The sequence below is a fragment of the Pholcus phalangioides genome, unplaced genomic scaffold (genome assembly GCF_987345545.1).
Source record: "Pholcus phalangioides strain wild (caught in Gottingen) unplaced genomic scaffold, Ppha-v1.0 ptg000009l_1, whole genome shotgun sequence".
NCBI classification, from domain to species: domain Eukaryota; kingdom Metazoa; phylum Arthropoda; class Arachnida; order Araneae; family Pholcidae; genus Pholcus; species Pholcus phalangioides.
Genome location: NW_028301602.1, coordinates 30,099,631 through 30,114,603, shown reverse-complemented (window position 1 = coordinate 30,114,603; position 14,973 = coordinate 30,099,631). Strand labels below are relative to the sequence as shown.

Below are 14,973 nucleotides of genomic sequence, written 5' to 3'. Positions count from 1 at the left end.
TCACTAGGTACTTTTTTCGTTTAAATAAATAAATAAACAAACAAAAAAAAGAAGAAGAGCGAAATTTTCTCACGCCCTCGGGACGGCCTTAACATCGCAAACACATTGTCAACACCGTACGAGGTTACAACAACTCTTGTCTTCTGATGAGATTAAACGTCGTAACCATCATGGCTGACTTGTTATAGCAGCCAGAAGGATGGAAAATAATTTCGTTCGACTTCATAGCAAATTATTATTACCATGCTGTGACGCCTGCTGCAGTCATCATGTCCGGATGCCTGTGTACTACCAAAGAAACGCACGACTAGGAAAATGGCCGCCGACACCAGCGAAGGGGAGGACAATATACACAGAGCTATAGAAGCGTGCAATACTGCGCAAGCCATGATCGACATCAATGCTGAACATCTTGATGGCTTGAGGACTCAATGTGCGACCAGCGCTGAACTAACTCAACACGAAATACGTACTCTAGAAGTGAGCCTTTCTTAATTTGTATCATTTGCTCTTTAACGAATGTATTGCGTTTACGGTAATCGTTATTATCGCCAGTGCATCGCGATGACCATTGCAATGTTGTCCAACACAGTACTCGTGTTGTATAGATCCTTTTGTAACATATGCATATTGCGCTCAGTAATTTATGCGATCGCCATACGCATTTTAATTGAACCTCATGTGCGACATGTTCGTTAAGAATCCAACCGGTATTTTTCATGTTGATAGCTCAAAGATTAGTGATCGTGATGATAATGATAACACAAGTTTAGATCATTTCAATCAGCTCTGATTTAGCATGGTCTAGAGCCCAGTTTGCATGTTTCATGAGTGCTCAATTTATCTTATTATTGCTGTGATTGTTTCCTGCCCAATAATCATGTTGACATTTGTTAATGAAAGGATTTTGGAAAATTATGGGCCTAACATGAGTCACACATAGCGATCACTCCTACATCCAGGGCTTGTTTAAGTTCGGGCAAATATAAACTTTTATTACCCGTTAAGGTTCCTTTATGCGTGGCAAGTGGTTTAGTAATTAACTAAATTTTAAATTGTCAAGTACTTTGAAATGTATGCAGATGTTTAGGGCTGTTTGCACTCCGTTAAGTTATCAAGTGCTTTAGTTGCTTAATAAACAAACCTGATTCAATTTTTTCAGTCAAGTAGATCTATGTGCATGCACCAGGGGCCTTCCTATAAAAAGTTATTGTATGAGCATTTATTAAATCCACTTAACGTAAACAAGATGTTAGATTTAACTCATAAGCAGAGATGGGGGGGGGGGGGTAATGCCTTCCCAACATCAGTGATGGAGCAGACTGATCTAATGTGAATGCCTTCTTATGAATTGACCTCTTCATCTTGCCCCGTGATCCCTTCCCCCCAGAAATTAGTCTACTGCCCATGGTTCAACTCATTTCATTTCGTATTATGCATCACCCAGGCTCTATCAACCATTGTTAATTTTATCCATTGCCTGTATATGGTGTAACTGTATGTAGTAATGTTCACTATATAGTTCATGTTATGAAAACTACTTCCATGAGTTTTAAGAACTAGTCAATCTGCAGAATTATAGTTTGGATTTATTGGGGGGGGGGGGGGTTATTATCACCTGCATGAAATCAAAAGAATGTCTTGAAAAAAAAGATATGGCATTTTAGTTTTTAAAAATGTTAAATCCTGTGGTTTTTAATTGTTCTAAAACAGTATTTTTCCCCTTTGAGCTAATATAGTTTTTTCATTCAGAAATTGTGAGGAGTTAGAATGGAACTGTTTAATATGTATTACGAATTATGATACTTTTTATAACTGTGGTACATTCCATAGATTCCTTTGTGAAATTTTCTTGACTGAGGAACTGGGAATGTGGTCAGTTGAAAGAAATTTACCATGAACTGAAGAAAGGGTCTTTTTTTTTCTGCCTTGCACATGCTTTCACTCTAGGAAAGAAATTTCACAAAAGAATAGATCACACATACATAGATCATAGCTGCTATTATGGCCCAATTGGGACATTGTGAATAGAATAAGGAAATTTTGTTAAGGGAGCCTTATCCCCTCCTACATAGTCTTGCAGATTGATAATGATAATTTAATTGGGGAAGGGGGGGGGGGGAGTTTGATTCAACCTTAGCTTCAAAATATGCAAAAACAAAAAAAAATCTCTCACAAAAACAAGTTATAACATAAACCAAAGTTCTGATAACTGTAAATGAATTTTTCCCATGTTATTACATAGGTCTGTTTCATATTTTGCAAAAGTGACGATGATACCCTAATGATATTATCCATGATTCTAATAAGCGGCATCTACAGTAGATAAACTTTTTTTAAATATATTTTTTTTACATAATAAATTTAATACTGCTTGCATAAAAAAACATCTATGGGTTTTTTTTTTTTTTTGCTAAATCAAAAAGTAAATTAATTACAGATATTGCAATGATTTGCTACAGTGCTTCTAGTATCATTATATGTAATGCTTTTATTTAGCCTATCTGTTTGTTTATTTTTTTCCAGAGTAAATTAATAAAGTTGTTCAGCAGACAATTGATTGCCAAGCTGAAATGTCCAGAAAGTGCATCGCTTCCAGAACTAGTTCAATATCCACGCCTGCAAAAATGGCTACAAGTTGTTGGATTATGCAAGAAATCGATGGAGGTATTGATTTACTTAACAATTTGAAATTTTATTAATCAGGATAATTGACAAAAGAGATCATTATCTTAAGATTTAAAATTTTAATACAACAGAATTTGTCAACTTTCAGAAATTCTATAGTTGAGACGTAGGTAGCCCTGTATTGAATCTTTTTTTTTTGTCAAGTAAATAAATAATTTTACTTAGATTTATAGGTTCTATAGAAAATTATTGGCTACTCATTTTTTCTTCATTTTGTTAATTGTAGTTGAATAAAATGTTTTTAGCGCTGGCCAGGGTACAGCATTGTCAGACATCAGTATTTTGTATATATGGACTTCTTCCAATGAACTTCTCTATCATATTTTTATTAAATAAGCGAAATGTCCAGAATTTTTAAAGTATGTAGACTATGGATTGACAAATCCCAGGTGCCAGGTTACCATGGCGACTAGAAAATAGGTAATGTGGGGGGGGGGGGGGGCCTTACAATTTTTTTTTGTAGGTCTATGGGGGGGATTCCTAAATTAGAGTCTTTGAATGACATAAAATATTCTGATTTCATGACAGTGTCTTTTAACCTAGGATGGGAATGTAAAGTCCCAGGAAAAGTCAAAACTATTATTTATGACCATTTTTTTTTAGGAGAAAAAATCATGCTTGCCCCATAAATTTTTTTTTGCTTTGTCAAGCCCATTATACTACATTGATGCTTCTCAACCAGGGTTTCTCACAATCCTAAGCTGAATCCATGACAACTATATTGCATTGCAGGGGATATCACATAGCAGTTGGGAGCTCAAAATGATGTGGAACAGAGCAGGACATTTGTGGTTGAGTGGTTTTTCCCATGGTTTTTATATTGAAATTATATTGTTTACATTGTTTTTCTCAAGAAACAAGAATGTTTTTATTAAATTTTGTATTCAGGCTTTCCTTTTCCAGTACAGATAAACTATTTTTAAGTTTTAATATGGTAGTAATATTGTGTTTGTCCCACAATTCTGGTTTTTGATGGTACAAGTTGATAATTTATTAATTTGCTCGTGGTTCCACTTCAAACTAGTTTTATTGGTGTTGAATAAAATACAAAAACATTTGTTATATAGGTCGTTCTCCCAAAATTGGCCTAAATTGTGTCCCCAGCAGTTACATTAAATAATAGTTCCTTCTGTGTAAAATATATTGCATTTAACACAGAACTTTTTTTCTTGTCACTTTCTATTCATATTCAAGTTTCTGAAAAGTTGCTAATCTTTTTTTTAATTTTCTCATCAATATATTTTTAAAATTTGCTCAAACAAATTTTTATTTGTTAAGGAAATGTCTGTCTCCTGGCTGTCCTCAGTTCATTTTTCAGATTCAAGACTTGCTAAATGATGACTTTCTATCTTAAAACAAAATTTCAATTTCTGGGTTTTCACTCACTGAAATGGCGTAGAATCGCTGCATCTGAAGATGTGCTACAAACTAGTCCACCAAATAGTTTATTTACCATCAGAAGAACTTTTCTTCGGGATCATGGATAGACAACCTACAGAGGCATCGCTTCCAAATAAGAATACCAATGGCCAGAAGAGAGTTCTTTTTCAAAAAAATACAGATGTTGAGTTATTAAATGTCCTTCTACTGGCATTTTTTTTATGAGAAATATATAATTGAAAATTATTTTCACTTTACCATGTGTTTCAGTTCAGAGAATTTTGTTATTTCTGAATATCACACATTTTCATAATGCTTAATTTTTTATCAATGTTACAAAACATGAAAAAATGTCTTTCTCCTTGCATTAGGGAACCAGAAGAAAGGTTTGATCAGAAGTTAGGGGGGGGGGGAGTGAAAAAAATCCAAATTTCTGGGTTGCAACATCATGTCGCAGTAATGTCTCATCTAAAGAAATTTGAGAGTGTATCTCGTGCTCTAGCAAAGCAAAGACAAATTAGAAATCATTTGTCCCTGTGAAATCGATGAAAAAAAAGAGCAAGAAACACAAATTTAAAAAAATTAAATAAAATGCAATTGACAAACAAATTATTTAGAGTATTAGTGCTTGCCCAAGTTAAAAATGAACTGTCAAAATCGATGGAACCTATTTTGAGATTGTCAAGCATTAACATCAAATTAGATGCTGAAACAAAATGTCTCATTGGATTTGCCTATCTCTTAACATTATTAAATTTAAATTAATATTTTTCCATCATGAATTTTCAACAAACTTTATTGCTGACAATATTTTATTTAGTAGCAGATGCAGAAGAGTTTCTAAGAGAATTTTTTTGGATTTATTTGTTGACATTTTTTTTTTGGATGACTTTTTTTTTTCATTTTTTGTCCACTTTCGTGGGAATGACCATATATGTGCAAAAGTATGTGCTCTTTATCAACGTTAACGAATAGACACTCCTTATTGACAAATTCAATCTTCTATTTACTTGCCAAATGAAACCTTTTGATTTCACTTGATGACAATGGGCAGCGCGAATCCTGACACTGCACTTCTGAAACAAAAACTGGTACAAATAGAGTTTGCACAAATGAGCCAATTTCTTTGATATGTGTGTGTTTATTTGATCATGTGTAGTTAAAAATATAGATTAGGGATGTAATAAAACCCACTCTCTGGGATTGTTTTATAATGATTAGATTTGCATTTGAATGTAAATATTTTCACATTTTTTTCTTATTTCTTTTCTTTCTCCAGGGTATCAGTACAAAAGTAGCAACTTTGGAACTTCTGCTGAAACTCCCAGAACAAGAAGTAAAGGAAGTTATGCACAAATCTGATGCAAAGGATGAGGAAAAACGACGCCTTCTTATTGCTCTGCGTAATTTGAAAGCTTATACTGGCAAGTATTATGTCAGTTTTACACAGTTCACACTTGCTTTTATGAACTTGAACAATTAATTTGTAAATAGGAATGACAGTTAAAAAATGAAATAGTGTTCAGGACTAGTTTGTAAAAACATATTGGTGTGTTTACTGGAACTTATAGAATGTAGTTGCAGCTGGACACTGGCTATAGAGAAACCTGAATTATGTATGAAATACACAGTGCTTTTTTTCATAATGAAATCTTCTGTGTTGGAAATGTATGAATAATATTTATACATTTTCAAATGTGTAAATAATATTTATACATTTTGTTTTCTCCGATCAAATGTCTTCAAAAAGAAAACATACAACTGCTTTTGAGAGTTCCTATAACCAAGATCACTGTTAGCCATCACTGATAGCATCCACAATGATTATATTCTACTCAGTGCTACCCAGGACCTACTTGGGGAAGGGCACTTTTTTCCAGTTGATCAAAGCTTTTTTTTTTAAATTTCTGGGGGGAGGGGGTGAACATCCTCACATGGTAATATATTTGATAAATTTGAAATCTCCAGATTTTTTTTCTGAATTCCAAAAGTTGGCACATCTGTGTGTAGGTTCTTATGGCTATAAAATGACAAATGTATGACATGCAAAAGCATTTGTATGATTTGCCTCTAATTTTTGTGAAAAATTGGAGGATTTTCATCTTTTGAAGGTTGGCGGGTCTGAAATGTTCATGAAAAAAAAAAAAACTTGGGGGAAAAAATATAGCCACAGACTTTTATGAAATTTTTTTACATTAACATTTTTCCAAACTTTATTCCACTTTCGTAAATTCCTGAACAGTTTGAGTATTTTTTATATTAATCAGGTCTTTATCTTACCATACATTATAGATCTGTTTCCCCCACACTTTTTGATGTCATGGACCCCTTGTAATAAAGGTTGGTTTTGATCTCCCCCCCCCCCCATAAAATCTAAAATGTATTGTTTTGTATTTTCATAGTATAAAAAATTAAAGTAATAAATTACGATTTCAAATTTTTCTTATAAGATAATATCTGGGTCGGACAAACCTCCAGGCAAAAAATGGTATTGGTGCCTAAAATTTTTTTTGCATAGTTATTAAATTTTGAAGGCTGAGATCAGCACAAAATGTTTGGAATTAGCAGCATATCTGCCAATGTAAAAGAGGGTTATGCTTCGAAAAAGTAAAAAGAAACATTATTTTGGACCTTTTTTTTTTCTTTGGGTAAGTTTTTCGACACTTAAAATTTTTTTCTGTGCCTAGATTTTTTTGCGATTTGTTCAGCCTTAGATAATATGACAGCCCAGTAACCTGTACAAAGTAAAAAAAAACACTTATTGACAGTCTGCAACCCCTACCTATCAGGGGACATTTATTAACTGTTCAACCTCTAAGAAGGTGGCTGTGTCAGACTTGTGTTTTTGTGGAACCTAACTACAGTATCTTATATGTAAATACATTACGTGTTATGAATTAAGTTCCTGCCATCTATCCTTCAAACTGAAAACTGGCAACAAATAAATATTTTTATGGGGGAACTTCTTAAATGTTGTAGGAGTGGTTGCTTCTCAGGATAGAAATTTTTTGAAAAGGGGAATGGCTTGCATTTGTACCTCAAAGGTGGATCACTAACTGTAGTTAACCACAACAGTGCCTGTGAAGGGATTGGAGCAGAGCTTTAAAGAGGCATAATAATATGCTACTAATCTATCGTACTATACAGTATATGTTACTAATAACTGGAAAAATGACTAGCATTCTTAAAAACCATTTTTTTTTTTGATAATTCTGATTCAAAAAAGCTCACAAGATTTTCCTTCATTTCACAAAAATTCATATGAAGCAATTAACTTTCATAGTGGGATCTGAAATACGAATATATATTTTTTTCTTAAAACGCACCCATTATCATGTGTTGGTTAAGATGGGGGCACAATGGACCACTTCTTAAAAATTTGTTTAATTTTTATTTTTTCAGTTTGATATTTTTATTTATGTTACACTATTAAGCAGGGTTGGCAGGTTTTTGACAGTTTAAACTGTGGTTTAAACTGTCACGTCAAAAACCTTTGTCAAAAACCTCAAATATTGCTTTTTGATATAAAAATTCCCATTGAAAATGCACACGTTAATTGTATGTAATGTTTAAAGTGACTATGTTATACAAAGAATAAATATTTAATAAGATTCTAAAATAATTTTCTACTCCCGACAGAATTATTTTGGACAATATATGTTTTTTTTTTCTTATAAAATTTGAATAAAGCATAACATGAACATTGAATGGAAAACTGTGGAACGATTTGACATTCTTTGATTCAAGATGATTCTTGACCTTCCAAAATTTCTTCAACTGCTTATATATATGCATTGATATAAACTATCTGCTGTACTCTTTTTACAACAGATAAGTGTTTAAAAAAGTTTATTACATCATGTATGTAATGTTGATTTCTGTTATTATTAAATTGTCTAGATAACCACTGATACTTAAAACAATACTCTTATTGCTAACATTGAAATATATCTAGCGATCAAAATACTAAATTGTAGGACTAAAATGTCATTTAATTTAGCAATGCTAGCTTGTATATGTCAAACTTGGTTTATTCTTACTTTTGCACTATGATATGGTACATTTACTAGTATTTATAATGCAATGGTTTTCCATTGAAGCTGTATTCAAACGTGCAAAACGAATGCTTTGGGTATCAAGTCTTGTCAGCTCTGCTTTGGTTGAAAATACTCTTTAAAGCTGTGTGAATTTATACACACTGATCTAAGACATTTTCAGGCGAAAATAAATGAGTTTAGTTAGTGCATTAACAGATGCTGCGTCAGAAATTTTATATGGAATAAAATTTTGGGCAGATCAGAAAATTTAAAATATCAAAATATATATTTTTCCTCAGTAATTATAATTCTGAATATAAAACCCTTTAATCTAAATAAAAGTAAGTATTTTGTTATTTAACATATCTATCAAGTTAACAAAAACTATTTGACATCATTGACAGTAAGATTTTGATAGTTTTAATACCGAGTTAGTTTCTGGGGTCAAAAACCTAACCCTGATGCCCTATCATACATATTTTGAATAAGCAGCTCTAATCCACTTAACAAATTGAACACAGGTAATGAGTAGCTTAGATAAATAAACCATAAAATTATATTTTATATGTTCTAGACTAGATATGTTGAAAAATTCAAAAGTGCAAATTATAATTAATATTTTGTTTTAATTATTGTAATAAATTAATGTTTAAAAATAAAACATTGTAATATGCCAAAAAGTAAGTTTTTCATCATGTTGTACACCTATTATGTTCAAAACATTATCAAAAGGCATTCATTTAGGTTTTCGACGGTTTTTGACGGTTTAAACCAGTTTTTGACAGTTTAAACCAGTTTTTGACACTTGTCATGTCAAAAACCCAACCCTGCTATTAAGTAATGAAGGTTCACAACCAAAACAGGATATGGTTAAAGCATATCTTAGCCATTTTGCAGAAGTTTGCTGCTTTTAGCTTTATTTTGCTTTTAGCTTTTATTTAAAGCAGTAATGTGCCTCTTTGAGCCAGGGTATGCCAATTTAAATCACTTGGTTTTCTTAAAAAATGATTTAAATCATGAAATTTAAGTTTCATTTTTCCTTTATTAGACTTCAGTAATATTGAAGTAAAAATAACCTAGTATGGTATGCATGTTATCGAAATGTAAAGTTCTTGATTAAAAGAAATATAGAAGACCTGGTAAATATAGACTAGAACCAATCCCTAGATACATTGAAGAACGATAGCTGTTGTGTTTCTAGACAGCAATGTATAATTTTTATATAGCAATACATTATAGATAGCAGTCTATTTCTAGATCTTGCAATGCGTTACAGTGGGACACTAGGATTTTCTTAATAAAAAAAAACAAATTAGTTTTTGTATAAAGCCTAATTCTATGTCCTAATTTGCTGATTTAAAATATTAATAGATATTGTACCTACATCAATACTGTTGGAATTTTAATACGAAATGTGAAAAAGTCTAGTATTTTATCTTGTTTTTTACCAAAACTCATTAAATCTGTGAAAAAATAAAAATGTGTGAATTATATATAGAGTAAGCAACCTAACATGCAAGTTGGAAATGCATCCATCAATTGCACTATAGACAATCTTGTCAATAAAATGTTTTCATTTAGTTCACGCTGAATGACCCTCTGGTTGTACATCGAGGGAATTGAGAAAGGCACCATATAAGCAATACTGAGTCACCACCAGGCATTTACTTCAAAGGGGAGGGGGGCTCATGAATAAAAGCACTTCAAGAAAAATGTTAATCCATGAAGTTAATTCAGGTTCAACAATCTTTCATGTTACATGAACACAGATTTTTGGTATTCATATTTCATATTTGTAGTTCATTTGTTAATTGTTTGTTTATTCATTAATGATGTGAATTAAATTTGAAAGATTAGGTGAAAAAATTATGCATTCTTAATTCATATTTTCCTTTAAAGAACATTAATATACACTCATTGCCATAAAAATTTGCGCACCAAGAAATAATTGTGGGATCGAAACGAAAGTTGGCCTGAAGGTACATGTCGGGCAGATATGCAAATGATTAGAAATGCAGCGTGATTGCGTAATGCCACTAGAGGGCGTTGAACTTCGTTCTCCTTGGAGTATAAAACAGGTAAGCAGAGCTTGCTGGAGTGTATTTAATTGTTTGCAAAGGAAATGCTGAGGTAGACATGCCGTTACGCTGCCGTCGAAGACCATATGAGCAGTTGTCAGAGTTCGATAGGGGAAGAATCATCGGGATGATGGAAGCTGGGTGGTCAGCTAGGCGAGTAGCTCGTCAACTAGGCCGTTCTGATTTTACTGTGAGGAGGTGTTGGGACCAGTGGACAGAAGAGACGTCATTTACACGGCGACCAGGTTCAGGACGCCCTCGACAGACCAGTCGTCGAGAAGACCGTCACATCATCCGAAACGCACGCGTAGAGCCAACTGCCTCATTGGCCGCTATCCAGACACAGGCAGCAGCTTGGCGCCTGGCTGAGGGACATCTGGTATCGCGGCGCCCATTACGTGTGCTGCCAATGACACCCACCCACCAACGCCTCCGTTTGGAGTGGTGTCGAGCACGACAGGATTGGACTGCAACGGAATGGAACCAGGTCGTCTTCAGCGACGAATCGAGATTCAACTTGAGCAGTGATGACAATCGTGTTCGTGTGTGGAGGCCCCGTGGTGAACGCTTCAATCCTGCCTTCGCTTTACAGCGACACACCGCTCCCACAGCTGGTGTCATGGTATGGGGTGCTATTGCTTACGATACACGGTTACCCCTAATATTGATCCATGGCACAATGACAGCCCAGCGGTACGTCCATAACATCCTTCAGCCACATGTGTTGCCACTTATGGCAGGGCTCCCAGGAGCCATTTTTCAACAAGACAATGCTAGGCCACACACAGCAAGGATGTCACAAGACTGCCTCCGCCACATTACCACCCTTCCCTGGCCTGCTCTATCCCCAGATTTGTCACCAATCGAGCATATCTGGGATCATTTGGGACGGCAAGTTGGACACCCTACGAGGTTGGTTGAACTAGAGCCACATTTACAGCAACTGTGGAACGAGATGTCTCAGGACATCATACGGAACTTGTATGCCTCAATGCCCGCTCGTATCGCATCGTGCATTCACGCTAGAGGGGGGTCCAACAGAGTACTAAAACTTCTGTTCATCTGTACTTTTTTCTGCAATAAATGATCTTTTTTCTTGGATTTTCTAATCACTTACTTATATCAACGTAGTACTTACATGTGTAAAATTTCGTTTCATTTTGACGACTTCTTCTGGGTGCGCTAATTTTTATGGCAATGAGTGTATATGCAAATAATAATTTAATTTTAAACCATGATTTATAAATTTAACATATAGTAATTTCATATTTAACATATAGTAATTTCATATTTAACATATAGTAATTTCATATTTAACATATAGTAATTTCATATTTAACATATAGTAATTTCATATTTAACATATAGTAATTTCATATTTAACATATAGTAATTTCATATTTAACATATAGTAATTTCATATTTAACATATAGTAATTTCATATTTAACATATAGTAATTTCATATTTAACATATAGTAATTTCATATTTAACATATAGTAATTTCATATTTAACATATAGTAATTTCATATTTAACATAAAGTAAAAAGTTCCTTTTACGTATTCTTTAAAGATATTTTGCATAGACATGGATTTGAAAAAAAAAAATCTAAAAAAAAAAGATTTTTCCTGAAGATCTTAAAAAGTAGATTTTCTGATTCCATATTTTTCATACTGGTTTTCCCTTGTTCTACCTTTTTCAAAAGTTCAACCTTCTCATATATACTATATATTTAAAATATTACATTGCCATTGATCACTTGACATTTTTGGCATTCTTCGAAATTCACTTTATCACAGAAAATCATAGAGCTCTGGACAAGTTCTAAAACATTAAGGTTTACTGTACAGCACGTAGAAATGAAATAAAGAAAAAAAACATTTTTTTTTTTTATCAAAGCTGATTTTCTGACGAAATCACATTTGTTGAAACACGCAGGTGCCATCATTTTTTCCGCTTCTCCAGAAGCCGAAAACTGCACTGGACACCAACAGGAAAATTTGGTACATGGAAAATGGATAATGTAATAGAAAAAACTTAAACAGAATTTGGGTAAAGAAAAAATACTGAAGTCAACAGTTGAGGGAAAAAGTTCTCTGCAGTATCTGTCCAGATTAGAAGGGTTCTACTATGTATAATTGCTACAATTTCTTTTATTGTTTGAGTCCTTCCAAGAAACCGTACGAATGAATTTTAAGTTGAGGTAAAATTTCAAAATGCAAATTTTTTTCTTAATTTTCAACCACAAAAAAATGTAATTATGAACTATTTCATTAATGTTTTTCAAGGCTAATTCAGCATATAAAATAATACATCAAGTGAGTTTGAAGTATGAATGAAATATTTTTTCAGGCAAGCTTTTTGGTCTATCCAATTTCAGTTGGAGGAAAAATGATCCTATCAATTTCATGAAATATAGCAGTTTTACTGAGAAAATACAAAGTGTTTTCACTGACAGCAGACACTAGACTTGCTGTCACCAGACACTGTAGTGTGTGAGTGAGGTGGGAAAGAAAAAATTTCTCTGGCTGTCTGTAAAGCCAGCCAAGTAGGAGACGTCTGTGGGTTTTTGAGTTCCACTCAGGAAGCCAAAATAAAAATTGGCTGATTTTGGAAAAATGCTGACCAATCAGGATCGAGCTCAGCTTTTGCTGACCACCCAAAAGGGACAGGGAAATAGAATTGAAATATTAAGACCAAATAATGTTTGTGTTCTTTATTTTTGACCAAAAACTTTTTTTCTTAATAAAATAATTTCTTTACAAAACCAAGATGCTCAAACAATTGCATAGATTTTCAGCTTCAATTTCCCAAGTGTTTAGCTGTCAAAAAGGCTCCTCAAGAAAAATTAAAAGTATGTTATACATATGTGTGAAATTGGATAGACATTATTGGATTATTGAATGATTATTTCTTTTTAAGCATCTATATTGTTTTAATTTAATTGATGGCATTTTTAAATGGCTTGATTTAACAATTCCAATAGGTTTAAGCTTGAGAGAGTTCTTAAAGCATTTATATGTACATATGTTTTTTACTAATTCTAAATTATTTCATCATATCTGACATGCAGTTTTTAAAAAAGTCATAACTTTTCATTGTATTGATAGATATTTCTTTTAAAAGTTCATAATTTAATCCTTTCACACATATAATACTGTTTTTTTTTTCTCAGAGCGTCAGATTCGTGGAGAAGTATCTAGTGCTGCAGATCTAGATCTACATTGGGATTCTTGGGATAGGATCTCCAACATAAACTCTTCTCCCCGGACTCATCATCAACGACGTGTTGCTAGGTCATCTGTACCATCAGAAGAACTTTTGAAAAGTGTACCAACAGCCTCTCCACAGTCACCTCCATTCATTTCTAGTACTGGACTGCGAAGTGGCCAGCCTGGCCATTTGACTGTTTCATCATCATCTTCTGTAATATCGTCTGTGCATCATGGCCTGTGGTCCCCTACACCCTCTACTACTTCTTTATTTCCTGTTAATACTGCACCTCGCGAGAGGCGGTTTACACCACCACCAACACCGCCCATTTTCGAGAACAGAACTGAAAAGAAGTTTCCCACAACACCACCTGCATGCAAAAAACATCAGACAACATTACTACCTGAAGCCTACCCTCTGACAAAAAGTAAATCTCACGAAGAGCAGTTGGCAGATAGGGCAGATCAGACTGAGATATCTGTGAGGTAATTTTTTTTTTCAACTCCAAAATTTAGGGTTTATAAAACTTGCCATAACAAATTCTTTTGAAAATTTTTAAATTATTTCTAGACATTGCAAGTTTTTCCAAATTTTAGAGTTAACAAAATAATATGGAGGAAAGAAAGAGAGATGGGTTTTTTCTTAGTTTGATGTATCAAGGAAAGTGGCTGTTTTCTGGATATTATGTGGAGGTGAACTCAGAAAGAAAAGTGTTCTGGTCTCTGAGACAGGAATCAAACCCAGCTCCTCTTACAATCCAAGCAAGTGTGTTACTATACACACTACTAGAGACCTGACCCTTCTTTCCTTATTTCACCCACTGGTGTGACGTGCACGTTGAAGAAGAAGCTTAGCAAGGTCAGGTTTCTTGTGGAGTATATGGTAGCGCATTTGATTGGATTTCAAGAAGACTGGGGTTCGATTCCCAGCTAAAACCAGAAGAATTTTCTTTCCGAGTTCACCTTGGCAGGATATCCAGAAAAAGGTCTTTCTTTAATATGGAGAAAGCTATTTTTTTTAATTTGTGTGTGGTATAAAATTGTACTGTATCTTCAAGTGTGGAAGTTCTTATACAAATTGATGTGTATAGATCAGTTTTTCTCACCTTTTTTTAATCCAACCACTAAAATTTCTGAAATAATTCAATGGACAACTAATTTACAGTATGTGGGTCTAACTTTTTTTATTCGATCCTATGTGAATGCCATTGATGTTAGTTGCATACATTTTAATAATTTTCATTTAGTTAGAATCAAAATTTAATGTCTGCCTGTAGGCCACCTATCCCATCTTTATGTACCATCTCTGGTTTATGGGCTATACAAATGTTTATTAAATTTATGCCTTTGCCAGACTACTATGCCTTATGCAGAATTGCCAACTGCTTTGGATTGTTTGTAGTTTCTAGAGACTACCACACTCATACACAAAGCTACAGGAAGGGGGGAGGGGTTCGTTTTTTCTTCAAATTGTATAATATCCTTTTTAGAAAAAAAAATTCAGGTCTTTGAGTTTCTTGTTGTATTTTATTTATTTCCATTTTTTTCTTTTTGAAATTGTGTCGATTACTGTAAC

General features: G+C 33.6%; 1 protein-coding gene across 1 annotated transcript in view; it reads left to right on the top strand.

Annotated features, from left to right (window-relative positions):
* The first annotated feature begins 126 nt into the window (after nucleotides 1-126).
* Nucleotides 127-14,973, top strand: part of LOC149082675 (kinase suppressor of Ras 2-like) — a 34,254-nt gene continuing 19,407 nt past the window's right edge. The window contains exons 1-4 of the mRNA XM_089235948.1: nucleotides 127-480; nucleotides 2,527-2,667; nucleotides 5,348-5,492; nucleotides 13,361-13,883. Of these exons, the coding sequence (XP_089092074.1) occupies nucleotides 316-480; nucleotides 2,527-2,667; nucleotides 5,348-5,492; nucleotides 13,361-13,883 (974 nt within the window). The 5' untranslated portion in view covers nucleotides 127-315. The remainder of the gene's footprint in view (nucleotides 481-2,526; nucleotides 2,668-5,347; nucleotides 5,493-13,360; nucleotides 13,884-14,973) is intronic.